The sequence below is a fragment of the Phascolarctos cinereus genome, unplaced genomic scaffold, assembly GCF_003287225.1.
Source record: "Phascolarctos cinereus isolate Bilbo 61053 unplaced genomic scaffold, phaCin_HiC Scaffold_5;HRSCAF=322, whole genome shotgun sequence".
NCBI classification, from domain to species: Eukaryota; Metazoa; Chordata; class Mammalia; order Diprotodontia; family Phascolarctidae; genus Phascolarctos; species Phascolarctos cinereus.
The window spans coordinates 57021626-57048261 of record NW_027555958.1 but is presented as its reverse complement, the minus strand read 5'-3'; the positions used below and the strand labels follow the sequence as shown (position 1 = coordinate 57048261).

Below are 26636 nucleotides of genomic sequence, written 5' to 3'. Positions count from 1 at the left end.
GCCATCCGCCAAGGAAGGAGTTGGCCATAAGTGTAGGCATTCAGTGGGTCTCAGTCTCTAACCCCATAATAATGCACCTGGGTGAAAAAGAAGGCAAACAATGCTGGGGCCATAATGGAGGAGTCATTGGAATCGATATTGTCTATCAACATAGACAGCCAGTAATCTGTAGCTATTAGCATAAAGGGGAGTGCTAAATATCAAATAATTCTAGAAGAAATGATTCTGGAAGGCCATGCTCTCCAACTCTGCTCTTCTATGCTGGGATACTCAAGAGAGATGCCTAATAACATGAACATTTTTCACCTTTATTCACATTCTCACAGGCTTGGTTTGTTAAGAATTTGAACCTCTGGGCAAGAGCTGTTCTCTGCTTCTTCTACTGGATACTGAGAACAGTAGTCCCAAAGGAAGGAGCAAAGCACCAGGTTCAGAATTTCTAGGACAAAGAATGCCCAGGGGAGTCACAGCAGCTATTACCTAATCACTGCCTGGTTTGGCACCCCCTTCCAGAAAATAAGGGGTTAGAGCCCTGGGATGTTTTCTTGGGAAGGAAAAAGCTGGCCCCTGTGAAAATCTGGAGGTACTAGCTCCAAGTACCGGCTTGAAACAGGACTCGGCTGCCAAAGGCAGCCCATCTTCGAACCTGACGATGCCAGGGTCCTGAGACCAAAACAGCTCTGGTTCAGGACAAAGTCCAAGTCCACTCCAGACAAAGCTGGGCTGCAGGCTGAGTCACTCCTGCCTCCCACATCCCTTATTTCACAGTCTTTTCCTTTGGTTTCTTCTGTTTCTTATGTTCCTCATATTCAGTGATTTTCTGTCGGAAGTAACCTGTAAATCCAGATGTCTCTGTCAGATAACACACTTAAGCCACGCAAGCAGAAAATACCCACCCACACTCTGACTCCCCACCCTGGGCACGAGCCTTTTAAATCCTTCCCAGGGAGCTCTTCATTCCCTCACTTGTCCTTTCTCCCAAGGCATAGAAGATGGATCTAAGCAACACTCAGATCCCGAGGGTCTGATATAGACAGTAGGTCTGAGCCTTCATCCAGTATATCCTGGGAGTTCTGAAGATTCTGCCCAAGCATTTATTGAGGGCTTACTATGTGTCTGGTACTATGGCGAGCATTCAGGATACGAAGAAAGGCAAACACATGGTCTCTGCAACTCACACTCTAAAAGTGAGGAGAGGAAGGGGTTTGCAACACCATAAGAGCTACGGCAGGCAGTGAGTCTGATGGTGAGTCTCTGCTGGGGCAGACAGGCAACAAGCATTTATTAAGCATTTACTATGTGTTGGGCACTTTGCAAAGCACTAGTCCCCAGCCTCAAGGAGCTTACATTCTGATGGAGAAACAGCAAAAGGGCTGAAAAGTAAGAGAGGGAAGAGAAGGTAGCCAAGTTGGGCCATGGTGTTGAAGTCCTGAAAGTTAGAAACATTGGGCCACTCTCCAAAAATGGGAAGGATCAACCAGTGGGAGAAGCGGACCATCAAGGCTAAGAAATAAGGATTGCTCCCCTAGCCGTAGTTTATGGTGAGAAATGAGACCCTCTGCCTACTGACAAGATGGTAGAACCTTTTCAAAAGGTCAGACCACAGAGCAGTTTCCAGATGTTAACTCTCTGTTCGCCCTCCTAGAAAAGTAAATGTCCCCTTCTCAGATAATTCCACTTTCCTTTCCATGTGCCCTCCCCATCACACGCACACGCACACGCACACGCACATGCACACCCCTGAGCTGGGCCTTAGTCCAGACAACTGGATCATCTAAATCTAGAAGTGCTCACCTGCATGGGGTGTCCTGCTCTTCTCTGCTTCCTGGATGAAAAGGGAGAACAGCTGCGTCTTTACAAATTTCTTCACAAACCGGCGGCTTGTTTTGGAGGGCAGGGCCTTACAGAAGGATCTCTCCTGGAAGCTGCCTTGCCCATCTGGCCCCCACTTGATGTAGGAGGCATAATGGCCCACAGTCCTGATGAAGAACTGCACAAAGGGACCTGAGACATGTTCGTTGACCTGCTCCAAAGCTGCAAGGACATAGAGAGCCTTTCAAGACAGGGTCGTTCACTGTCCCTTTTACCCAGAAGGAAGAAGTGGGGCTGGACAGAAGGTGTGGCGGTTGTGGCCTTAAGTAAAGATTGAGTTCCTTGTGTGTCTCAGGATTGCAAATTTAAGCGGGAGGTGTGGAAGGTGGGCATAGGTTCCTTTATTGGCCATCTGACAATGGGGAAGCAAGGATATCTGGCCCACAGATTTTTGTGCCTGATGAGGGTTTTTTAAAGTGGAATGATGTTCTCCCCGCCCCCCACCTCCACCCCCCACACCACCCCCGCCCAGAAAAGCCTGTCTCATGGTTGAGTCCTCTTAGATACCCTCAGTCCTGCACTGCTGAGTGGAGAAGGCAAAAAAGTAAATTGGAGGAAGGAAGTGGGATTCTTGGACTTACTCTGCAGGTCATTATTCCTTTGGGCAAGAGAAGACAAAATGGCATTCTGCAGCTTGGGGGGTAAGACATCCCGTTCATCTCCAACCTAGGACAGAATTAAGAATTAGCTCAGAGGTCACCTGGGGGGGGGGGAAGAGGAGGGAAGTGAGGGGAAAGGAGGCCAGTAGAAGATTAGCAAGAATGGGAAATCAAATCATGTCTCAAAAAACATTAGCTCTGTGACCATAAGCAAATCACAACTTTTATTTGCCCCAAACAGTTTTGTAACTACAGGTGAAAGATAAATTGCCAATAGGCATCAGTGAAAAAAGTCTCTGTACCATACAGAAAAGTTCCCTATACTGATGAAATCACAGATCCAGACCCATCACCACTCTTAAAAAATAAATCTCTCTAAAAGAGTGGGAAAGAAAGAAGGAAGGAGAAAAAAGAAAGAAAGAAAAGAAGGAAGGAGAGAAAGAAAGAGAAGGAAAGAAAGAAAGAGAGAGAGAGAAAGAAAGAAAGGAAGGAAGAAAGGAAGGAAGGAAGGAAGGAAGGAAGGAAGGAAGGAAGGAAGGAAGGAAGGAAGGAAGGAAGGAAGGAAGGAAGGAAGGGAGGAAGGAAGGAAGGAAGGAAGGAAGGAAGGAAGGAAGGAAGGAAGGAAGGAAGGAAGGAAGGAAGGAAGGAAGGAAGAGAAAGAAAGAAAGAGAAAGAAAGAAGAGAAGGAAAGCGAGAAAGAAAAGCTGTAAAGAAAGAAAGGGAGGGAGGGAGGAAGGAAAGAATGAAGGAAAGGAATGAAGAAGGGAATACAGATCTCTCTCTATTACCCCCACCTCCACAACATGCCTCCAGGCCTGGGAGAGATCCCATCAGCTTTCCATTAGGGTCTGGTTTGCATCCGAGTCCAAAGAAGACTCACAAAGTTCTCTCCCTCCTATAATTCTTTTGTTTATACTACTCACATGGCACTTATTTCCTATCACCTTTGTTGTACAAATCTCGTAAAGTTCCTGGAGAGCAAGAACTTTGTGTCTCGGAGACTTCTTCCCATCCCCAGCATCTAGCAGAGCACCTTACGTATGGTTAGTGCCCAATCTAGGTGTGTTGAGTGGTCATATGAAGGGCAGAGGAGTGATAAAGAGGTAGGGATAGTGGGACAGGTATATCTGACTTACCGATTTTAAGAAGATGCCTTCACACAGGTCCACCAGCAGAACCTGAAACAAACAGGAAATCATCCTCAAAGGGACTTAACCTCTTCCAGATTTTCAGGTGAGATCGTACTTCTTAAATGCTTATTTAGCACAGAGGCTGGCACACTTCCCCTTCCCCTCCAACCCCTGTAGCTATGCCCACACCTCCAGCCCCAGGGAAACCTCAGCACTCTTTCTGGCTGAAGCCAAGCAGATTTGGGCTGACTTGAGAACAGAAAGGACTTGGGCTAGAGAAGCTTTGCTTTTGCCTCTATTTCCAGGGTTTTATATATAGTAGGTGCTTAACAAATGCTTGTTTAATTGAATAATAAGAGATAATTCCTCCAACTATTTTTAACTTCTATTCATTATTAATTAATTCTAAATTATTAACTAATAATTCCTCAAAGCCATTGTAAAAACAGAACCAGTTCATCCCCACCTTAATCCATCTATTCTGAATCAGTCACAATGAGAAATACAGTTGTGGGAGACCACAGATATAAGAGGGAGAGGGAGGAATGGGTGGGCAGAAGGAGCTCACCTGGGGTATACCCACTGGGGATAAAGGGTGGGCAGTGGGAAGTGAAACAGAAAGCTGCCTGCCATCTGGAAGCTGCCTAGTTTAACTACTCCTGCTAACTAGGCATTAATCTCAGTTGTTTCTGTGCCAATGAATGACTGAAAGTGCTGTAAATTTCCGCCCTGGGACAAAGTGCTTGTTGCCCTCCCCTAGGAACAGCCCTACTTCACAGTATTCTCCCAATCTCCTGCCAGCCCTGGGATGGACACGGAAGAGGCAGACTTCACTTCAGGTTTGAAGACAAAAGCCTAAACAGATAAAATCTGCTCTATTCAGCTCCCTCATTAACCTCTGTGAAGCTTGACCCACCCCATGACACAGAAGCTGGGGAGGAGGTCAGAGAGAGAGAGGAGGAGACATGTTCTAGGAAAAGAAAAAAAGGAATCAAGTGTTGACGGGCTTGGGATAATGATGATGACAATACCTGATGAAAGGCAAAGTGACATGGTGAATAGAGGAGGGCAAGTCTTAGAGGAAGGCCTGAGTTCAAATCCTACCTTTCCTGTGTGACTCTGGGTCACTCACTTAACTTCAGTCCCTCAGGCAACCACTCAAACTCTTAAAGTTAACAATCTGCACTGGTGGGAAGAGTTTCCACCCTGGGAGTTCCGCACACCAATAAAATCATACGTCCAGACCAAAAATAAACCAATTAGTGTTTATATAGTGCTTTGCAGAGAGGCAGAATGACAAGGAGGATAAAGAGCCGGGAAAGCCTGGGTTCAAGTCTGGACTGTTATATTCTTGCTGTATGACCCTGGGCAGGTCAGTGCTCCAGGCAGCTCTAAGCTGCAGGAAGGAAGGAGCATTGGGGCCTGCAGTGATCAGGAGTTCCCTGCTTCAGTGAAATCACACTTCTACTCCCTAGGCCAACTATTATTACAGTCTTTTTTAAAAAATAACCACTAGAGGGGCAGCTAGGTGGCGTAGTGGATAGAGCACCGGCCCTGAAGTCTGGAGGACCTGAGTTCAAATTCAGCTTCAGACCAAACACTTGATACTTACTAGCTGTGTGACCCTGGGCAAGTCACTTAACCCCAATTGCCTAAAATAAATAAATAAAGTAAAATAAAATAAAATAAAATAACCACTAGATCAGATCTGGGGTTCATAAACATTTGAATGGTCTCAAATGCCCTTCTGCAGGGGAGCTTGACCTAGTTTTGGGGAACAGTCCTTTGTGACTCCCTCCCCCAAGGCTATGTATACTGTATAGATGTTATTTGCACATCATTTTATCAGCATGTTGTATCTCCCATTAGACTCTCAGCTCCTTGTGGGGAGGAGGAGGGGGGAGAGGAACAGTCTTTTGCCTTTCTTTGTATCCCCAGTGCTTGGCACAGTGCCTAACGTATAGTAGACATTTGCTAAATGCTAAATACTTGACTAACATACTAATATGTTCTCTTTTGTATGCAGCCCCTGAAAAATTAAACTCCATGAGGATAGAGCAATTCTTCCCACAACTTGGCTTGTTTCACTGACAGGTCCTGCAGCACTGCCAAGAGACTTGGCAGAGTGAGTGAGAATCTGTATGTATGTATATGGGGTGGGGGGAGGGAGGAAAGAGGGGGAGAAGAAATTAGGGGAGGGAGGAGTGTTGCTTCCTCTCTGGCATCCAGAAAAGCCACACCTTAGAGCTGAAGTCAAGAAATTTCAAAACCTCAGAAAAGAGGATGTTTTAACTCATTGCCTAACACATAAGGAGTTCTCCCCTACTCTCAACCCCAGGTCATGAGATCAAGGCTGTTCTCTAAATGAGAATATTGATATCCAAGTAAGCAGAACAGAAATTTGCATGGAGAGAGAGAAGGAAGAGAAATAAGTGAGTATAAGACCAGCTTTCCAGTTATATGCTCTCTAGTAAATAACCTAAGGACAAGCTAAGTCTCAGAGAGGCTTGGGGTCTTCCTTTGGCTCTACCACTGGCTGAGTAAGTTCCTTCAACCATAAAATGTACCTCAGTTTCCTCATTCCTAAAATAAGGAAGCTTCTCTGCAGGGCTGGAGCCATACCTACCCCAATAACTTACTTGTGGGAAACTGGGGTTCCTTTATTGGAACATCTGTCTGCACAGGGTGTGTCCATTGTTAGTATACACACAAGCAAAGAACAACATTGGTTTAAGTTATAATAATGTCCTCTTTAGAGGAGCATTCTGACCCACCCTCAGTAGGAAAAATCTTTTTCTAGTGGTGTGAATAGTTAAAGAGAGATAGTTGTAAGACAGCTGGTTAGTGTAGAGTTTCCCTCTGTGGCTATGGAAAAGAGCATCTCTAACGCACAAGAGACTCAAGCTCATGTCCTCATTAGCTTGTACTCTAAACTAATTCAGTTAGCCCACCCAACGGCTCAGATGATAAACATTCAAGTTCTTAGGTTAGAAACCAACCCCAGATTTTAATGTGGGCAATTGACATACTTCCTAGGTACTCGAAAATATTCTGGTAGTGTTTCTACTGGGTAGACTTGGCCATTAGGGACCAGGAGTTATTTTCCAGGGAGATACCATAAACTGTGACTACAGTCCCTTTTCCCTGGATCAGGACAGAGAATTCCCTTTCCCCAGGGCAAGTGTGTGATGCCCCTAGATGTGCTTGGTGGTGTCCCTTCACTCCATCAGAAAGTAAAGTAGGGGCACTTTGTAAGGAGGAAACCATACCTCTTCCATAGGGCTGTCCAGAACTTCCTGAATAAACCGCTTTTGAACTCCAACCATGAAGGGAGTAGGAGAGCAGACGGTGGCCAGAAGCTTCTCTGGGACCACAGGGATGTAGGTGTGGGCCCAGCTGAAGGGGTAGAGCAGCGCAGCGGCAGCATGGATACACTGGGACAGAGTGCTGAGGATGATAACATAGGAGAATACTGCAGCCCAGGGTGAGACCCATCACCCCAGCCAGAGTCCAGCCTGGCAGGCAAAGGCCGAACCAGTTTGCCAGGGCATACAGGCCAGCCTCCCCCGACCCCCAACCACAGTCAGAAGAAGCTTTAATCTGCATCTTTGCATTTGCTAATGTAAGGAAACACATATAGTAGAATGGAAAGGACACTGGCTTTAGAGTCAGACCACCTGCTTTTTCAGATCCTGACTCAGCTGCTATATCTTTGCGTCACCTTGTGCAAGTTTCACCTATCTTGTTTGGACCCAGTTTCCTTATCTGTAAAATGAGAGAGTTAGACTAAATCAAAGTTCTTAATTTTTTCTTACATCATGGACCCCTCTGGAGAGGGTCTGGTGAAGCCTATGGGCCCCTAATCAGAGTAATGTTTTTAAATGCGTAAAATCAAATACATAAGATTATAAAGAAAACCCATTATATTGAAATATAGTTATCAAAATAGTTACAAAAATGTTCGTGGACCCTGGACTAGGCAATCTCTTAAGGTCCCTTCCAGTTCTAAATAAATCCCATGTTCCCAAGCCCCAGTGTCATTTTTTTTAACAGGCCTAGTAACTGATGGGGTCAAAGTTGAAGGGGGTTGGGAGAAGAGCAAGATGGTAGACATATGGAATGCCTCCATAAGGTTATAAGTAGGAGCAGCTGCTACCACTCACCAGAGTCGGGCAGAGGACATGCTAGAAGGGCCTCTGCCTAACCTTCCCTTCCCACATACCAGTTCGTCATCAACCACAGTCAGAAGTAGGGTGTGTAGAGGAGATTGTGGGGTCATGAAGTATACCCACTCCATCTCCTTAACAGGGCATAATCTATTTTCACTCTCTGCCTGAGTGCTCTCTGCCCCCTCTCCCCCTCCCCTTATATCTCCCTTCTTTTTCTCTTCCCCCAAACTCTGTAACCTATGAAAATTACCAGCTGGAGTTCCCGCTCCTTAAGCCCAGGCCCAGGGTCAAGAAACTCAGGCTGGCACCCAGAAGACCTTGGGAAAATCCTAAGCTCCAGGAATACTCCACCCAACTCTTCCTAGATGGAAAGTCCCACAGAGGTGCTTCCTCCTCTCTTCCCACTGAAGCCTTCTCCTTGAGCACCCACTCCTTAAGCCACAGCTTCCTTCTTCCCCCTATCCTTGCTTCCCACTAGCCTTCACTGATCTCTAGGGCACAACTGCCAGTTGCCCCCAAGGTGAAGGCCAATAAGGCAAGCAGGTAGAAAGTGCCATTTCTTGGCACTGCCCCGAGGCTTCCTGAGAAGTAATGAAATATACTCAGCATTTGGCCAAATCCCAGCCTGGCTGGGAAGTCCCCTCCCTGATTCAGCTGGGAAGATCCCGAAACCTGGGATGGGAAGGAAGATGGGAAATAGTAGATTCTTTCCATAGAAGATTTTAGGGCCAGGAGGAGGCTGCCAGGAAGCTCCCCCTTGTCCTATGTCTAGTGGAGAGTTGAGGGGGAGGGAGGAAGGAAACACAGGAAATGGGGAAATATTGCTTAGCCCCCCCTTCTATGCTCTGTTCAAATCTCAGCGCAGAGGTAAGGGCCACACAGAGTAGCTGCCAGACACGCGTCCGGAGTTACTTTCACTTCCTGAGCACAGGAAAAGGTGGAAGGTCCTGGCTCCAGCCACTGCCAGGAATTCTTCCCACTTGTGCCTGTACATAGGGGATTGGGGGCTGGAGAGGCCATTTCCAAAGAAGATGATTCTGCCATGTCTCTTAAGGATCAGCAAGGCATTTCCCCACCTCATTTTCCAGAATCACCCTTTGGTTTTCAGAACACTAGCCCCAGGCCCACTCCATTATCTTTTCTTCGGTACCTCCAGTTGGCGGCACTCTTTCTCCTCAATTAACTTGCTTTTATACTGATTTGTGTATATGTTGTATCCTAACACCACCATCCCTCACTCCGAGCAGAAAGGAAGGTCTTTGAGGGCAAAGCCTTTTATTTTTCATCTTTGCATCCCAGCCCCTAGCACAGTGTTTTGTCTGTGATAAGTACTTCAGAAAATGTTGGGCTGAATTAATTTTGTCCCCCAATTTCTTTTTTCCTCTTCCCCCAATACTAGAACCAAGGCTCTTGGCTTAACCTGCCTGTCAGTGGCCTGGCTTTCTCTGTCTTTTCTCTGGCATGAATTCAAGGTCTATTAGCTTGTCACCTTCCAAAAAGCAGAGAGCTTATCTATGTTGGGTTTTTTGGTCTATATCCCTGTGGGGCCGTCTGAGAGTTCAGAGCTGCCAACAATGATTGCAGGCTCAAACTCCACAGGGCTGCATGTCCTTCTTTCCTAGCCAAGTGCTCTCTTAATTGCTTAGTTCCAAGTGCCCCCAGAATACAATTATATCTGCCCCCACCATGATTCATGACACCTCCTTAATGATTGGATGCCTTTTTCAACACCAGGGTGTGAGGGAAGTAGGTAACCTCTATATCATCCCTAAATCCCAGGGAAGCTGGTCAATACATATGGGATCTACCTGAGGTCCTCAGCCAGGAAGATGATTCTTCTCTCTAGGACTGTGGAGGCAAAGATTTGTAGGATCTGCTCATGAGTCAGGCATCCCAAAAGGGAGCGGAGATCCACATGCTCCAAGCGGGAGTCCAGCGGCCGTGTCAGGGAGATGAACTACAAGGGGACATCAGAACATGGCAGGCTCACCATGAAGCTGGCCTTTGGGGATACAGGCTGGTTACCTCCCTCCAAGTCATGGTATCTTTGTGGGAGATAGACTAGGAAAGAGAGTCAGGAGGCCTGGTTGAGGAGGATGTGTGCTAGGAAGACAGGAGGCCAGAGAGGCGGACATGGGACAGAAAGACAAGAGCAATGATAAGGGAAAGAAACATCCCACTTTGTGGCCTGCACAATGCTAAGAAAATTGGCTTTGATTAGGGAGTATGTTACATGTCATACTTTTGAAAGCCTGATAGGGCAGGAATGGGGAACCTGTGGCCTCAAAGCCACATGTGGCCTTCTAGGTCCTCAAGTGCAGCTCTTTGACTGAATCCAAACTTCACAGAACAAATCCCCATAATAAAAGAATTTGTCCTAAAACTTGAACTCAATCAAAAGACTGCACCCAAGGACCTAGAAGGCCACATGTGTCCTGGAGGCCAAAGGTTCCCCACCTCTGGGATTGAGTGCTAGGCCTGAAGTCAGGAAGACTAATCTTCCTAATCCTGAGCTCAAATCTGTCCTAGCTGTGTGACTCTGGGCAAGTCACTTAACCCTGTTTGCCTCAGTTTCCTCATCTGTAAAATGAGCTGGAGAAGGAAATGGCAAACCACTCCAGTATCTTTGCCAAGAAAACCCAAAATGATGTCATGAAGAGTCAGACATGACTGAAAAATGACTGCTACCAACTCTAGTAAATTCCTGGCTCCTCCTCCATTTTTTCATCTGCTGAATGGGAATATCTGAATGATTGGAGAAGGGATAAACAGAGATAGGTTAAAAGGGGACACATCGGTCAAATGATGCTGGCATGGGATGTGGGAACACACTCCAGTCAGGGTAGAGTCTCCACAGAATACACACAGCCTACCTCGGTCCCAGAGTCAGGGATGAAGCTCTTGAGAGTAACTGTCTTCCCAGGGGCAGGGAAGGCAGACTCCCGAAGACCCTGCATGAATGGATAGATCACAGCCATGGAGATCTGATGCCGCTTTTCTACTTCATCCAGGATCTATAGAGAAAATTCAAGTCTAGTATGACTGGAAAACCCAAAGAAAGAAAGCGAAACCTCCACCCACCCCCACCCCCAGGCATTATCTAATTTAACCAATGCTCTGATGTCTTCAGGGCCCCTCACTGGTCGTCACTCCCCTCTCTAGGCTCTCCCCTCCAATTAAAACCAAAGGTTCTTAAAATGGGGTCCATGGATCCCTCCAAAGGGTCCATTGTATAGATTTCATGGGGTCTGTGTACTTAGATTGGAAAAAAAAATACACCTTTCTTTTCACTAGCCTCTGACTAAAATTGAGCATTTCCTTTAATTATTTTAAACATTATCCTCTCAAAAATTCTGTAGGCTTCTCTAGGCCGTCAAAGGGGTCCATAAAACAAAAATGTTAAGAACCTTTGAGCTAAACTAACTAGGCTTCTGTGTGCTATAATAGAGATCTGGAGTCTGAAGCACTAGGTTCAAATCCTTTTAAGCATTGCTTTTTATAAATGATTTTTTTTCATGCCAGAAAATTCTTCTCTTTCTGCCTTGTAAGTATTTATTCTGCAGGGAGTCAAGACAGCCTTCTTCATGACAAGGGCTCAGTGCCACCAGTAACACTGAGAGGGTGGAATTTCTAGATCTTGCCTCAAGGGAATGAATGCCTTGCCTAAAATAATAATCATTTAAACAGTCATCGGCTATATTGGAAAGCCATTTCACATCCATTGTGGTATAGTGGAAAGAGCTTGGAATTTGAGGACCTGGATTCAAATCCAGGTAATGTCCAGGTGACTGGGGCAAAGTCGCTGGGCTTTCCTGGGCCTCACTTTCCTCCTCTGTAAAAGGAAGGGGTTGGACTAGAGGGTTTCCAAGGTCCCTCTGAGCCCTAAATCTGTTTTCCTTTGATCTTGTTGGACCATCTCGACATCCCTGACACACAGAGGGCAGAATGATTTTTTTCTTTTTCTCAGAAATGCAGCCTAGCGTAATGGACAGTTCAACAGATACTAGCTGTGCAACTCTGGGTAATTCACTTAACCCCTCTGTGCCTCAGATTCCTCATCTGTAAAATGGGGATTATAATAGCATTTACCTCACAGGGTTATGAGGATCAAATAAGAATATATATGTAGATATGTGTGTGTGTATAAATATATATATAATGTGTGTATAAATATAAATGTGTATATGTATAAATATATGTGTATAAATATATATAAATGTATGTATATAAATATATATGTGTGTATAAATATATGTGTGTGTATAAATATATATAATGTGTGTATAAATATAAATGTATATATGTATAAATATGTGTGTATAAATATGTGTGTATAAATATATGTGTGTATATAAATATATGTAAATGTGTGTATAAATATATATAAATGTATGTGTATAAATATATATGTGTGTATAAATATATATGTATATGTATATAAATATATGTGTTTGTATACACAAATGTGTGTAGAGATAGAGATATCTAGCACATGTGCGTGTATGTGTGTGTATATGTGTGTATATGTATATGAGTATGTGTCTATGTGTGTATACACAAATGTGTGTAGAGATATCTAGCACGTGTGTCGATGTGTGCATATATGTGTATGTGTATATGTGTGTATGTGTATATATATGTGTATGTGTATATGTGTATGAGTGTGTGTCTGTATGCATGTGTATATATGTGTATGAGTGTATGTGTGTGTATACACCAATGTGTGTAGAGATAGAGATATCTAGCACATGTGCATGTTTGTGTGTATATATGTGTATGTGTATATGTGTGTATATGTGTATGAGTGTATGTGTCTGTGTGTGTATACACAAATGTGTGTAGAGATAAAGATATCTAGCACATGTGTCTATGTGTGCATATATGTGTATGTGTATATGTGTGTATGTGTATATGTATGTGTATGTGTATATGTGTATGAGTGTGTGTCTGTATGCATGTGTATATATGTGTATGAGTGTATGTGTGTGTATACACCAATGTGTGTGGAGACAGAGATATCTAGCATGTGTGTGTGTGTCTGTGTGTATGTGTGTATATATGTGTATGAGTGTGTGTCTGTGTGTATGTGTATATATGTGTATGAGTGTATGTGTGTGTATACACAAATGTGTGTAGAGACAAGAGATATCTAGCGTGTGTGTGCGTGTGTGTGTAAACAAGAACGAGATAGTGTGGCACGGAGGATTTGATGTCCAAGGACCCGGGTCTGAATCTTGGGTCTGGCGTTTATCGCCTAAGGATGCGGTGGTTGCTACCTGAGGAGTCCACAGGTCACATGACCTCTGATGATCTTTCTAGCTCTAATAATAATAATAGTAGGTGGCACTGGCACAGCACATTGAAGTTTGCAAAACACTTGACAAGTCTGATCCTCACAACAACCCTAGGAGGTAAGTGCTATTTATTATCTCCATTTTACAGATGAGGAAACTGAGGCAGAGAGAGGTTAAATGACTTTCCTCGGGGTCACACAGCTAGTAAGTGTCTGAGGCTCAATTTGAATTCACATTTTCTTGATTCTAACCCCAGCACGCTATCCACTGAGTCCCCTGGCTTGCCTCTTAATTGATTAACATTCTGAAGGAGAGATTAAGTGACTTGCCCTATTCCAGACAATTAGTGGGGGAACCAGGACAGGAATCCATGTTCCCTATTTCCAGGTCTGGTGCCATCGAGACCACATGGACCCCATCACTCCTCTCTTCTTCTCTAACTTCCTCCCCACCCCTCTCTGTAGTAGTTTTTGTTTTACAAGTGAGCAGGATGGAAGACGGCTCTTCCTGCCATCTTAATTGCATTTCTGAGCTCAAACTCCAGAGAGGCAGTTCTGAGGCGGTTGAGGCTAGACAGGGAGGGCAGAAGGGCAGAGAAGGGCAGTCAAACAGGATTAACAGGCCCAGAGCCCCAGCCAGCAGCTGGGAAATCCCTGCCCCACCCCTACCTTGGAGAACAAGCCGAAGCAGCCGATGCAGCTGATGATACAGTATACTCTTGGGAGCCGGGGGCCGGGGCCGGCGGGCTGCAGACAAAGACAGGGAGGTTATTTCTCAGCTTGGGAACTTCTCCTAGGAATCTCCCTAACTGGGGGCAAAGGAGGCAAAAGTCTTGGCTCACAAAATAGAAAAAAGAGAAGGGGCTGGCCAGGGAAGGCTCAGGGATAGTAGTCACTATATGGTTATTGACCTTTTCATGAAAGTAAGAGGGGAAGTGTTAAAGGTTATTTACTGCTGGGGGAATAGCAAAGGAGGAAAGGACTGACCTGGTAAGTGCAAAAGGACTAAAGGGAATTCCTGAATCAGGAGCAGAACCTAGGAACCAAATTCTAGTGTGGAGAATGATACAGACGATGTTGCCACAATAAGGACGAAACCAAAACAGTGAGGGGTTCCCCATAGTAAGAATAAGTAGACCGCCCCAAGGGAATCTGCAACCCCAGTGCTAGCAAGGGTGATATAGGGTGGTGGGGGAAGGACATCTAGCCCTAACTTCCTCTGAAGACCTCAGGCGGGGTGCCATCAGGCTGTGGGGTAGACCCTGTCTTCCAAAGTCTAGATTTAAGGGAATTTGTGAGGGGTACCCAAGCAAAGGAAATAGGAAAATTGGGGAGCAGAATGGTTGAGCAGTACCAAGAGTCGCCTGCAGTAGCCAATCTTCCTGGTCCCATCCATGTTGGTCAGAACGAAAGAAAATGTTTCCCTGAAGTTGAGAAAAGGAGAGAGAGACATTTTTAGACTAGATTCTAAAACAGGAGAGCAGCTATCAGCCGGATTGCTAGGGTTCCTGCCCACCTAGACTAGTCTCCCAAAGCTCACCCACAGAGTCAGTTACTGAAGCAGATTCAGGGGTCACTGCTAACAGGCAGCAAACTCTAGAAACAGGTAAGGGGATGATTACAGCTTGTGGGGTAGCTTATGGAAGGGAATGGGACACACCCTCTGTACAACCTAGGGGCAGCTAGCTAGTTCAGCTGCTTAGAGTTCCATGCCCAAAGAAGAAACATTCATAGGCTCCCCCAAAGGGAAGAGACTTGAATCTGCCTACTATAGTCCAACAAGCTTGACTTCGTTTCCTGGCAAAATTCTAAAATGTGTTATTAGAGGGATGATCAGTGAACATCTAGAAAAGGAAACAGTAATCATAAAGAGCCAACACAACTTCATTAAGAATGGTTCATGAAATTCATTTCCTTTGTTAAAAATGTTACCAGACTAGTGCATCAGGAGGAATGTTATGGTATAATTTACCAAGGTTTTAAGAAAGCATTTGACAAAGTCTCTCATGCTATGGAGATGTGGGATAGATGGCAGTACATTTAGGTGGAGGCAGAACTAGTTGAACAGCCAGGCCCCAAAAGTAATCATTAATGGATCCATGTCAGTTCAGAAAGAGGTTTCCAACAGAATGCTCCAAAGATTTGGGCTGGCCTCTGTGCTAGCTAACATTTTTATCAGTGACTCAGCCAAAAGCTTATCAACTTCTTAGATAACAAAACTATAAGAGGCAGTTAACTCACTGGATTAAAAGAGTTGGGGTTGCAAAAGAAAAACTAGACAGACTTGAACGTTGGGCCAAATTTAAAAAGATGAAATTTAATGTGGATAAACATTTGGATCTAAGAATCTTTACAAGAAAAAAAAATCAGGAGGCTTGGTTCATCTGAACAAGAGCTATGAGTTTTCACGAGTTACAAAATTTAAAATATGTCAACAATGAGACACAGCAGATAAAATGGCTGTGGTCTTGGACACCATTAAGAGAAGCTTATCCCAATCGTATAGCTGGAAGTTACCTTAGAGGGCATTCCACGTCTGGCATTTTAGTTTCAGTTCTGGACGCTACATTTTAGAGTGGACATTGATAAACTGGAGAGCGTCCAAAAGAGGCCAACCAGGATCAGTGAAGGCCTTGAGATCATGCCATGTGAGGGTTCACTGGGGACTCTGGACATGTTTAACCCAAGGAAGGAAAGACTAGGGGAGAACATAATAGCTGTCTTCATGTATAAATATTTGTCATGGAGAATAGTTCTGCATTATCCCCAGAGGGCAGAACTAAGGACAAAAAAGCTAGAGAGGCCGATTTCAGCATGACATGACATAAGAAGAAAATGTCCTGACAATCAGAGGTCTCCGAAAGTGGACTGGGATATCTCAAGAGGTACTTAGTGGCTTCTCTTTCATGGCAAGTTCCTAGCAGAGGCTGCTCACTTATTGGCTGTGTGGTAGGGGGGTTTCTTACTCAGATGTCTACCCCACATCTCTGTAGCATGAGAGACTTTGTCCAATACTTTCTTAAAATCTAGGTAAACTATACTATAACATTCCCCCTGATGCATGGTGTTCATTTTTATTGCAAGTATTACTAGACTGAAGCATCAGGGGAAGTCATTATTGCAAGGGAAGTCATGTTGGCCCTTTATGATTACTGTTTCTTTTTCTAGATGTTCACTGATCATCCCTCTAATAATATGTTCTAGAATTTTGCCAGGAAACAAAGTCAAGATTATTGGACTACAGTTGGCAGACTCTTCCCTTTGGGGGGGCCTATGAACTTGGCTTCATTAGACATGGGACTCTAAATGGCATGTGAAATTTCTTCTAACTCTAAGGTTCTATGATTCAGTAATGTGTGCCATGGTCAGTGGGGATCCTGTATAAGAGAATATGTGAATAGCTCAGGGCAAACTCATAAGTACTAGGGAAATAATTCCAAAGAGAAGATAATAATGGTGTATATCACACATGCACACATATGTAAGTATATGTCAAAGGTATATAAATATATATATGTATATGCGTATACACACGTGTATATGAGAGAGATAGAAATAGAGAGAATGGAGTAGAGATGAGAGAGAGAGAAAAACAGAAACAAAGAGACAGACAAGAGGAGAGAAGAGAAAGAGAGAGAGAGAGAGAGAGAGAGAGAGAGAGAGAGAGAGAGAGAGAGAGAGAGAGAGAGAGAGAGAAAGAGGGAGGAAGAGGCTATATATGGTATTGTGGTGAGAGAGCTGACTTCAAAGTCAGGAAACCTGCTTCCAAATACTGCCTCTGATGCATAGCAGCTGCGGGACCCTGGGCAATCCCAACCTCTCAGTGCCCCAGGCAGCTCGCTAAGATTATGAGTTCAGAGAAGGTGCCCACTTGTATTGGAAGAGGACATTCCTCACCAGTATCTCCCTATATCAATGAAATCATAGATCTGGTTTTTTTAAAAAAAACTGCATATGCACAAACACATATATGACCTATATGTATATGTAGATATACATATTACTTACATGTAATGTGAGTACATTTGTGTATTTATTTATATGTGTGTGTATTGATATATAAATATATATTTGTATATAGAAATATATTTATATATTAAATATATGTTTATATATTTGTGTATTTATATAAATGTATATTTATATATTTGTGCATATGTGTGTATATATCCATATATGGATATATGGATATATACATATTTATTATCTATCTAGCCATATACTGCGTGTCCCAAAAGTTTTAGTGCCACTTCAACCTTTAACAGCTATAACTCTGTATATACCTACCAATAAATATAAAATAGACCCACAAATAGCCTACCAAAAGGAAGGGGGAAGGCTACTTCTTACAAATTACCTAAGTTCTTCAGGATGCTGGGACCCTTTCTCAACCTCCACCGTTTCCCTTGCCTCAGGGCAAGGCCCATACCTGGGGTATTCAGTGAGGGGCGCCCACTCATTGCCATCAGGGAAACAGAACAAGGGAATGGCACCATGTAATCGTTCCTCTTCTTCCTGCTGGCCCCGGAGCAGGTTCTCTCGCTGTAAGGGAAAGACCATGGTCAGAAGTAGATGATGAGGAAGGCTGATGAGTTGGCTCGCTTCTGGGGTCTCTGGGATCCTAGGTCAGCTGTCTTGCTGACCCAAGGTTCCAAAGCCTTCTGTGCTCATAGCATAAACACCTGGACTTAGCTATGGATTTTCCAAGACTGAGACGTCCCAGTCTGGCCTAGTCTTTCCGGGGGGGGGGGGAGAGGGAGGAGAAAGTTTCATCTCCATTTCGCTGATGTCCCTGTTGTCCATACAGTAAACCCAGAAGACAGGACCACTGAGTGTCAGAAGTATTTTGCAGTGGGACTCTGAGGATGATAGATATAAACCCAGAAGGGGCCTCAGAGGCCATATATCAAACCCTCTTTTACAGGTGAGGAACCAGAGGTCCAGTGAGATGAAGTGACTTAATCCAAAGCCACACAGGAGTGAGTTTGAACCTTGTTCCTCTGACTCTAAAGTCAAGAATCTTTCTGCTGAATCTTGTGCACCCCAGAGAGAGAGGGAGAAAACATCCCTAAGGCGGCCAATTTTCTCAGGAGTGTCCTGGAGCACAGTTTCCCCAATGTTCCTGTTCTCAACCCCAACACACACATATGTACATAATCTCTGCCTCGGTTTCTCTCTGTCTTTTGCCCTCCCCCCTCCACACTGTTGACAACTACAGCAAAAAGAGGGACAAGAAACCTGGGGAGCAACTCTAAAGAAGAAGGGTTAACAGGAAGGGCATGTCTAGCGAGCAGATCACACACACACACACATACACACTAACACAGGAAAGCATCAGCCCCCGTGGCAATGGGCAAGAAGGGTGGCTAGGTTAAACGTTATCTGAAGGGTACCCTCTGGGGTCTGTGGGGCACCAGGGGAAGAGGGAAGGGGACATAGGACCTAGCTATGCCTGCTGGGGAGGATCCGAGGCATCTTCTGGGGGACTCAGTTCAGACACTGAAGGGAAGTTTACGCACATGGGCCGCCGATAGTGGCAGAAATTAGGCGTGGGTTTAGGAAAAATAATCAAGTGAACAAGGTCAATAAAGAAAGAAAGAGAAATACCTCCACTCCTCCCATTCCCCAAGGAATCCTAAAATAAACCAAGATGTTCCTTACCTTTGGGAACTGGTAGGTTATCGTGGGCTCATAATCATCCCCCGAATGATTTTTTTTGAGAGAAACCACAAAGAGATATTCAAAAAAGTGTGGTCCCCCTGTGTAGTTGGACAGGGAGGGCTCTCGGACGGTCTCCTCTGTTTCCTTCCTGCCTTCTCCTCGGGCTTCCTCACAGGGAACTGAAACAGAGACACCAGAGCTCACTCACACAGGGTCCCCGAGGCACACAGAGTAGGGGCCTAAGCAGTCGGGAGACCCCTTCTGTGCCCTCATACTTCTCACCAAAGCTAAGAAAGATGGCCAACGTGGGAGGCTCCCTATTAGCCACATTATCAGGACTCTGGGATGGGAGGGAGCTGGCATCAGGAATTGGAAAGAGAAAATAAAGCACTTGAAAAGTGTACAGGAACAAAGAAAACCCAGGGGGTCCTCTGACCACCCCATCCCCTGCCCATTCCAGATCTGAAGCAGCCGCAAGAGTCCCGAGAAAACCAAGAGTTTTACCTGCCGCTCAACCCCCACTTAAACAACTGTCTAGACTATAATTCTGTTTGAGCTATTCCAGAAGGGATCTCAGGGCTCCTAAGTGTAGAACTGGAAGGGACCTCACAGAGGCTACTCAGTCCATCAGCCTCATAAAGAAATGAGGCCCAGAGAGGAAGAATGACCTGCCCAAGGTCACTTAGGTAATAAGCATTAGAAATGAGATTTGAACCCAGGTCCTTTGGCTCCACAGTCAGTATTTTTTTTTCTAATCCTTTCGTTTGACTGAGGCTCAGAGAGGAGGGAGTAACTTCCTTAAGGTCACATAATTAGCTAAAAGCACTAGTGGCACAGGTGGGGGTGGGGGAGGGAAGCTCACTCATGCAGGAGACTGGAAGGTCAAGATACAGGGGAAGAAGTAAGAGAAACCCAGAAGCCAGACAAAAATAGAGAAGTTGGCCAAGTGAAGAGAGAGAGAGAGAAATGCATGGCATCATCCTGTAAACAGAGAGCAGACCTGTCCATCTCGATCTCCGGGGCAGCCAAGGATTGAAGAGTTTGAAGACTCTGCCAACCCTGGGTCTGTCCATCTTCCCAGGGCCTGAGACATCAGCAGCAAGGTCCTACATTCCCCAAATGTGGGATACACACATCCAGGCCTCTGTGAGAGAGGCCACAGCTCAAATCTCCCACTGCAGTCCTACGCACCATGTCCCCAAGAAGGAGATCTGATTCTCTCCCTTCGTACCCACAAGCTGTGTGAGAAGGATGTGGCAGGACCCAGGAAGGCGGTGGAGCCTCAGTCCTGACAGAGAGAGCATCCTGGCAGCGCAGTTCAAACATCAGCTCCTCCCAAGATCCTCCGGGTGTGGTGAGAGAAAAGGTTATGAGCAAACACCTCTAAGGCCTAGCTGCTCCCAGACCCAGTGCCTCCACGAAGTTTACCGATTGTGCAATGATGTTATTTACAACCCTAACATGGTTGATGAAGGACGGAGAAATACTGATACCTATCTAATTTCATGTAGGAGAACCTGATCAACTCAAAGATAGCAATCTCAAGTCTGGGCATCTTCATTCTTGGCCTTTCGATTATTCAGTTAAACAAACAAACAAAAAACCCTTAAAAGTACATTGAACTCTGGGTCTTCCGGGATTTCCAAGTTTGAACCAAGAGCACAGGAGCTAGGTATTTACTTCAGCAGTTGCCCCACTTGTGGCTAATAGAACAATTATACTTCAATAATTGTCTAAATCAATTAATGATTCTGACCGGGAAGAGAAGCTTTGGCAATTACCAACAGCCAACAAGAGCCTTAAGTGCACCTCTTTTGATGATGAAATACAGATCAGAGTCCAAGGCTGGGCCCTGCTCCTGCCAGCCCTCAGCTGTTCCAACAAGGAAATGACATCAGGAGCCCCTGCCACGCTGGCCACAGAAGTAGCCAACTGTTTGCAAACCTCTCACTCCCACCTAGTGCTTCCTATATTGACACAGGGGGGATTACCAGCCAAAATAGTGGGACTTGCTCCAAGGCTTCATTGAACTATCTGGCAGCTCAATTTAGAAAGCAAAGCATTCATTCACTCACTCACTCATTCATTCATTCATTCACTCAACAAATATTTATTAAGTGTGCCGGGTACTGTGATAGGCACTGGGGTTATCCCTCACTGAGAGTTCCTGATGCTCTTCTGGGGGCTCTGGTGAAGGGACAAACCAAATTTTCCTACTCATGTCAGGGCTGGCAGCAGCCCGGGTTGTGAGTCCCTGTGCTGATCCCTGCCTGGCGTCACAACGGCCGAGCAGTTGCTGTGCCCTGAGACACAGCTGACAAGAATTACCCCAAAACTGGTTTTTTCCTCCTTCTAAACAAAATGATTTTTGTCAAACAGGCAATCACAACATCATGAGACTCATGTGAAAACCAGGTTTATCACAAGAGAAATGAACTTGTAAGTGGAACGCCTTTGTTCAAACATAAGATGGCTCAGATATAAGGGAATCACAAAATTAGAATCACAGAAAGTCTGAGTTGGAAGGACCTTCAGAGGGCATCTAATTCAACCTATACCTGGATAGGAAATCTCTCTATAATATGCTGAAAAATGAGCTCTCTAGCACTAGAGAGGAGATCGTAGGGTATGGGAAGACCAGGGGTGTACAGATAAATGTTTAACAGCTGACTCAAAAAAAAAATTTTCTAGTTGAATTTGCATTATTCTCATTTTCTCTATCACTTTCAAGTCTAAACAATCAACAAAACAACAAATTAAGTCCTGATTGGTAACATTTGCCAATTTCAGAGGAGTAAATGCTCACATTGAAAATTAAGCTATAGGCTCTAAGGAATCAGTTAGATGTGGGACCTATGCAGTCCAAAGGCAGCCAGCCCATTTCACTTTTGGACAGCTCTAATTTTCAGGAAGTGTTTCCTCACATGAAGCCCACGTCTGTTTCTCTGCAACTTCTCCTAATGGCTCCTAGCCTTCTCCTCCGAGGCCAACCAGGACAAGGCAGAATTATATATCCAGTTGTGACAACAGGCAGCAACAGAAGGAGAAGACGTAATTTGGGATTGGGCCCTGCAACTATCTAACAGAATGAACTGAGATGCTCTGAAATCCAGAGGGTGAGGAGCTAGGGCTCAGTGAGAGGCAGTTAAAAGGCAGTGGAAAGTAAAAGTCTGAGACTAGTGGCAAAGGCAAGTTCTAAGAACTGGAATTTTCCAGGAAATGAAATCACGAAGATAAGATAATGTTCAAGCTGGGAAAGACTTTGGACATGATCTAGTTCAGAGTTGCTTAGCCATTTTTGTGTCTTAGTCCCCTCAGGCAGTCTGGTGAAGCTTACAGACCCCTTCTCAGAAGAATGTTTCTAAATGTATAAAATAAAATAAGATTATAAAGAAAACCAACTATATAAAAATATAATTATCAAAAAAAGTTTTAAAGTTGATGGACCCTAGACCATCCCCCTCATTTTATAAAGGAGGAAGTAAAAACCCTGAGAAATTAATCGACTTGCCTAAGGTCACATAGCTAGTAGGTGGCAAGGGCAGGATTTGAACCCAGCTCTTCTTCCAAGTCTAGTACCTTTATAGTGTGTACACACACACACACACACACGCGCACACACACACACACACACACACACACACACACACACCTGCTAAACATGATGAACAAGGCCTAAGGCTTGTAGGGGCCTGGTTGACAGAACTGCCAGAATCCAAGAATGGTGAGACAACTCAGAAGGAAGGTCATGTCCATGCTTTGGCCTTCAGGGCCCATTCTCATGGCTGGCACACACCTATCTGCCCTCCAGGAAGACAGCAGAAGAAATGGACAGGGCAAATGGGGACTGAGCCTCTCTGCAAGGGATCAAGTCCTCTGGGAGGTTCCCCAATCTGGAGGATGACCCAAATTCTAGGCAAAAACAACCCGTGCTAATGCTGGTAATTAGAGGTATGGTTAATGACCATGACAGCTAGGATACCCACCACACCTTTCTCCCAAGGGCTTCATGAATAATGTCTCATTTCAAAACCACTTCCCTGACTGAGAAAATGTCATCTCCCAATTACAAATGGGGTAGCTAAGTGGTGCAGTGGATAGAATGCTGAGCTTGGAGTCAGAAGAGTCATCTTGAGTTCAAATCTGGCCTCAGACACTAGCAACTGTGTGACCCTGGGCAAGTCACTTAACTCTGTTTGCCTCAGTTTCCTTATCTGTCAAATGAGCTAGAGAAGGAAATGGCAAACCATTCCAGTGTCTTTGCCAAGAAAACCCCAAATGGGATCACAGAGAGTTGGACATAACTGAAATGATTCAACAACTACTACAAATAGGGGAAACTGAGGCAAGAACAAGTGAGAAAATAAGAATGAGAAATCCTGAGAGGACTATGACAGGTCATCTAGGCCCTTGGGTTGAAATACAATTTAGCTGTCCTGAACACATGAGAATAACTCCTGTTTGTAAAGATTTTCAAATCACTTCAGATAACGTTCCTCAGTGTTCAACAACACTCAGGAAATCCTTCTCATTCATAAATACCTTATGATGCACTTCTAACCCATTTCCTCTTGTTTTATCCTCATTGGAGTCATAAGGGAAGTAAGTCTTATGGCAAACGTGTCAGGGGGTTGGAGTGGCGGGGTCGGCCATAGTTACTGTGCATCAAGCCCAGAAGGAAGTGTGCTTTCTTTCCTTTTTGTTTCAGGGGAGACCAAAGGAAGAATATAGAATAGCTACTGAGCTGAGCATCTAAAGGAGAATGAGAGCTGGGGTTCTGTGGTATAGGTGGGCTTACAGGGAACCATAAACTCTTAGAAGCACCCGAGTTATATATTGGATAGAGCACTGGGTCTGGAATCAGGAAGACCTGAATTTATATCCAGCCTCTGGTGCTTCCCAGCTAGGTGATCCTGGGCTAGTCATTTAACCTCTGTTTGCCTCAGTTTCCTTATCTGTAAAATAGGGATAATAACAACATCTACCTAACCAAGGTGGGCAGTTAGGTGGCACAGTGCATAGAATGCTGAGCCTGGAGTCAAGAAGACTCATCTCCCTGAGTTCAAATCTGGCTTCAGACACTTAGTAGCTGTGTGATCCTGGGCAAGTCACTTAACCCTGTTTGTCTCAGTTTCCTCATCTGGAAAATGAGCTGGAGAAGAAAATGGCAAACCACTCCAGTATCCTTGCCAAGTAAACCCCAAATGGAGTCACGAAGAATCAGACAGAGCTAAACAACTGAACAACAACAATATACCAGGGTTGCTGTGAGGATCAAATGAAGCAGATAATTATAAAACACTCAGTACAGTGCCTGGCACTGCAATCGATATATACATGTTAGTCATTGTCATCATCATCATCATCATCATCATCATCATCATCATCATCATCATCACAAAGTTCCTGGCACGCAATAGGTACTTAATAAATGTTTCTTTCCTTCCATCCTCGAAGATCATGCTCGTTTTTTGTCTTTGAATTCTCAGCAGCCTGGCACACATCCTTTAATCCCACTCTAGGCTGAAATGGACTGGATGAAGATTCCCATAGAACCCTTTGCTGAGAAGCCAGGCAACAAGATGAACCCATTCAACCAACAAAGAGCTAAGTCTACAATGGTTTCGTACTTTTCTGCCCCTCAAAGAGCTCTGCCCGGTGGCCTTATGATCTTGAGATCATAGGGAGGGAGTAGGGTTAGGGATGAAAAAAGGATTGATCTGAAATATGAAGACCTACCTCGTCTCAGTTTGATTCACTTAACTTGAACAAGTTAGTTTCCTCATCTGTAAAAGCAGGGGGTTGGGCTGGATGGCCACTAAAATTCTTTATAGCATTAAAGCTGATGATCCAGCAACTATTAGAAACGTAATAGGTCAGAGAACCAGTTTCTCTCTCCTCCCTTCTGTTCAGCTGCTCTCAATCTGAGGACTATCTGGGGTGCCCCTCCCCCCCGAAATAAGAAACCACTCTCCCTTCTCCCCCCCCCACCTGATTGAACTAAACCCAAGACGTACAAAGAAGGAAGCATAAGTCCAGGAGTTCCCTAAGGAGGTGGTAAGGGGAGTAAAGGCTGGGAAGGAGCAGTCACACCCTCTTGCCTGGGCAGGATGCCAAACCCCCAGTACAGGTAAGACTGGCTGCTCTACCACTTCCAACATTTCAGTGCTTCCTCTCTCCCTGTTGCCAGGAATAGCTGCTGAGGACCAGAAACACCTTAGTTCTCCAGAACAAACCCCCAAACTTTCTCACAACTACCACCAAACATGGCATGGCATGGGGGAGGGAGGGCATTGTTAACAGAGGCAACTCTTCTAAACCTGGCAATCAGGTCTGGGAAATTGGGGACTATTTACACAGATTCCCATAAAATTAGGAAAGATCTGTAAGGGTCCTGACTCAGACTTGTCTAGAGCACCCCCAGCCAACCCACTTGCTTTCCTTTCCTTAAAAGGGGTTTTATGATCCAGTAAAAGAACACTCAACCACGGAATAGCCTACTCTTTCCCTTCACCCAGACATCTGTCTAGAAGACTCTACATAGTATGCGGAATAGACAAACCATTGGGGCAGGAAGACAAAAAGAGTTAATATTGGGGGGCAGAAGTGGGAAAAGGAGAATCAAGGACAAAATGACCACAATTTTGAAACAGAGATCAGTAGGAATGGACACCAACCTTCCTCATTTTGGCCGGGGGGGGGGGGAGGGTGTTGTGGGAAGGAGGGGGAAAATAGTTTGGGAAGATGCTGATTCATTCAGACTCTTGACTTGCCCTAACTAGAGGAGGAAAGTGAGGCTGTTTTTCTGCCCCCAAGAAACAACCAAGTATACCCTGCTGAGCTATCTCCCTACTACAACTACCAAACTCTGCAGGATGCTGAAACCACTTCCTATCCCAGAATGCCAGGCTGCTATGCCTTATACCCAGAGCCTCACTCAGGTCATGACTATGCTTTCCCCCATCTCTAAAATTATAGCCCAATTCAACTGGGCAAACACCTCATGGCCCCTGGAGAGAGGCGGGGGAGAGGGGTGCTACCTGTAAATTAATTAAATCCATCGAATGATAAACCTGGAAATGAGCCCTTCACAGCTACCTAATCCATCTTTCTTCTTTTACTGATGAGGAAACAGAAGCCCAGAGAATGAAAAGCAACTTGCTCTGGGTCACAGAGTCAGGTGCCATGCGGGCTGAGAATGGCTCACATATTGTTTACCGAAGTATTCAGAGTCATATCTGAGGTGTAAAAGGTAAGGGGGATCTGGAACTGAAAGAGGAACAGGAGATTCAAGGGTTGGTCCAAGATCGGGACCAAAGACATGTCCCGAGGGTAGGCAATGCTGCCATGTGTTGTGAGTGGTTGCACCACCAGCTTCCTGCCCAAAGGCACACGTGGCCCTGGGCCCCACAACAGCTTCCTCAGGCCGGTGGGTTTCACCACTCACCTCCTCCCAGATCTAAGCCTCGGTTATGACCCCACCCCCATCCCTGCTAACCACCATGATTCCCGAGGTTCGCTGGCTCCGCCTTACTTTTGGTTTTACCAGACTTCCCCCCTCCTCTTTTCTCTACCCCCCTCCCCGCTACTCCCTCCTTGACCCCAAACTTCTAAGACCCTATTCCTGTCACTCCACAAAACCTCTACCCCACTCAGCTCCTGGTCTTGGATGCCCTGACCCTGCTCAACCTCTGGTTCTGGTGCTCCGATGACCTTCACACTGACCTCCCCCCCTCCACCTTCCCCTCACCCCGTCCCTGTCCCCAGTTCGGTCTCTGCCCCAGTGCCCCGCACTGACCCCAGCTGTTGCGCTTCAGTCTCAGGCTGGCTCGGAGGCGGCGGCCGAACGCGTCCATGGCCCCGCGGGGTGCGGGACTCCTCTGGCTGCGGATTCCCCACGATCCCCGCCCCC

The 26636-nt window shown here is 45.3% G+C and overlaps 2 protein-coding genes across 4 annotated transcripts in view; one reads left to right on the top strand and one right to left on the bottom strand.

Annotated features, from left to right (window-relative positions):
• Nucleotides 1-287: 287 nt before the first annotated feature.
• Nucleotides 288-26631, bottom strand: DENND2D (DENN domain containing 2D). Of its 2 annotated transcripts, none has more exons than XM_021001467.2 (12): nucleotides 26523-26631; nucleotides 18725-18903; nucleotides 17493-17605; nucleotides 14418-14487; nucleotides 13733-13810; nucleotides 10644-10784; nucleotides 9579-9727; nucleotides 6871-7048; nucleotides 3608-3649; nucleotides 2454-2538; nucleotides 1795-2034; nucleotides 288-834 (listed from the first exon to the last, which is right to left on the bottom strand). In XM_021001467.2, exons 1-12 carry the CDS (start codon nucleotides 26578-26580, stop codon nucleotides 758-760), a joined length of 1410 nt encoding a protein of 469 aa, XP_020857126.1. In that variant the 5' UTR covers nucleotides 26581-26631; the 3' UTR covers nucleotides 288-757. The 2 variants fall into 2 exon arrangements, with proteins under 2 accessions (XP_020857126.1, XP_020857118.1); XM_021001459.2 differs by lacking the exon at nucleotides 26523-26631 and adding an exon at nucleotides 19725-20002.
• The window catches only part of CHI3L2 (chitinase 3 like 2), a 69503-nt gene continuing 67599 nt past the window's right edge, over nucleotides 24733-26636 (top strand). For both annotated transcript variants that reach the window (XM_021001480.2, XM_078154960.1), the window contains exon 1: nucleotides 24733-24854. The gene's annotated coding sequence lies outside the window, so the exon portion shown is untranslated. The remainder of the gene's footprint in view (nucleotides 24855-26636) is intronic.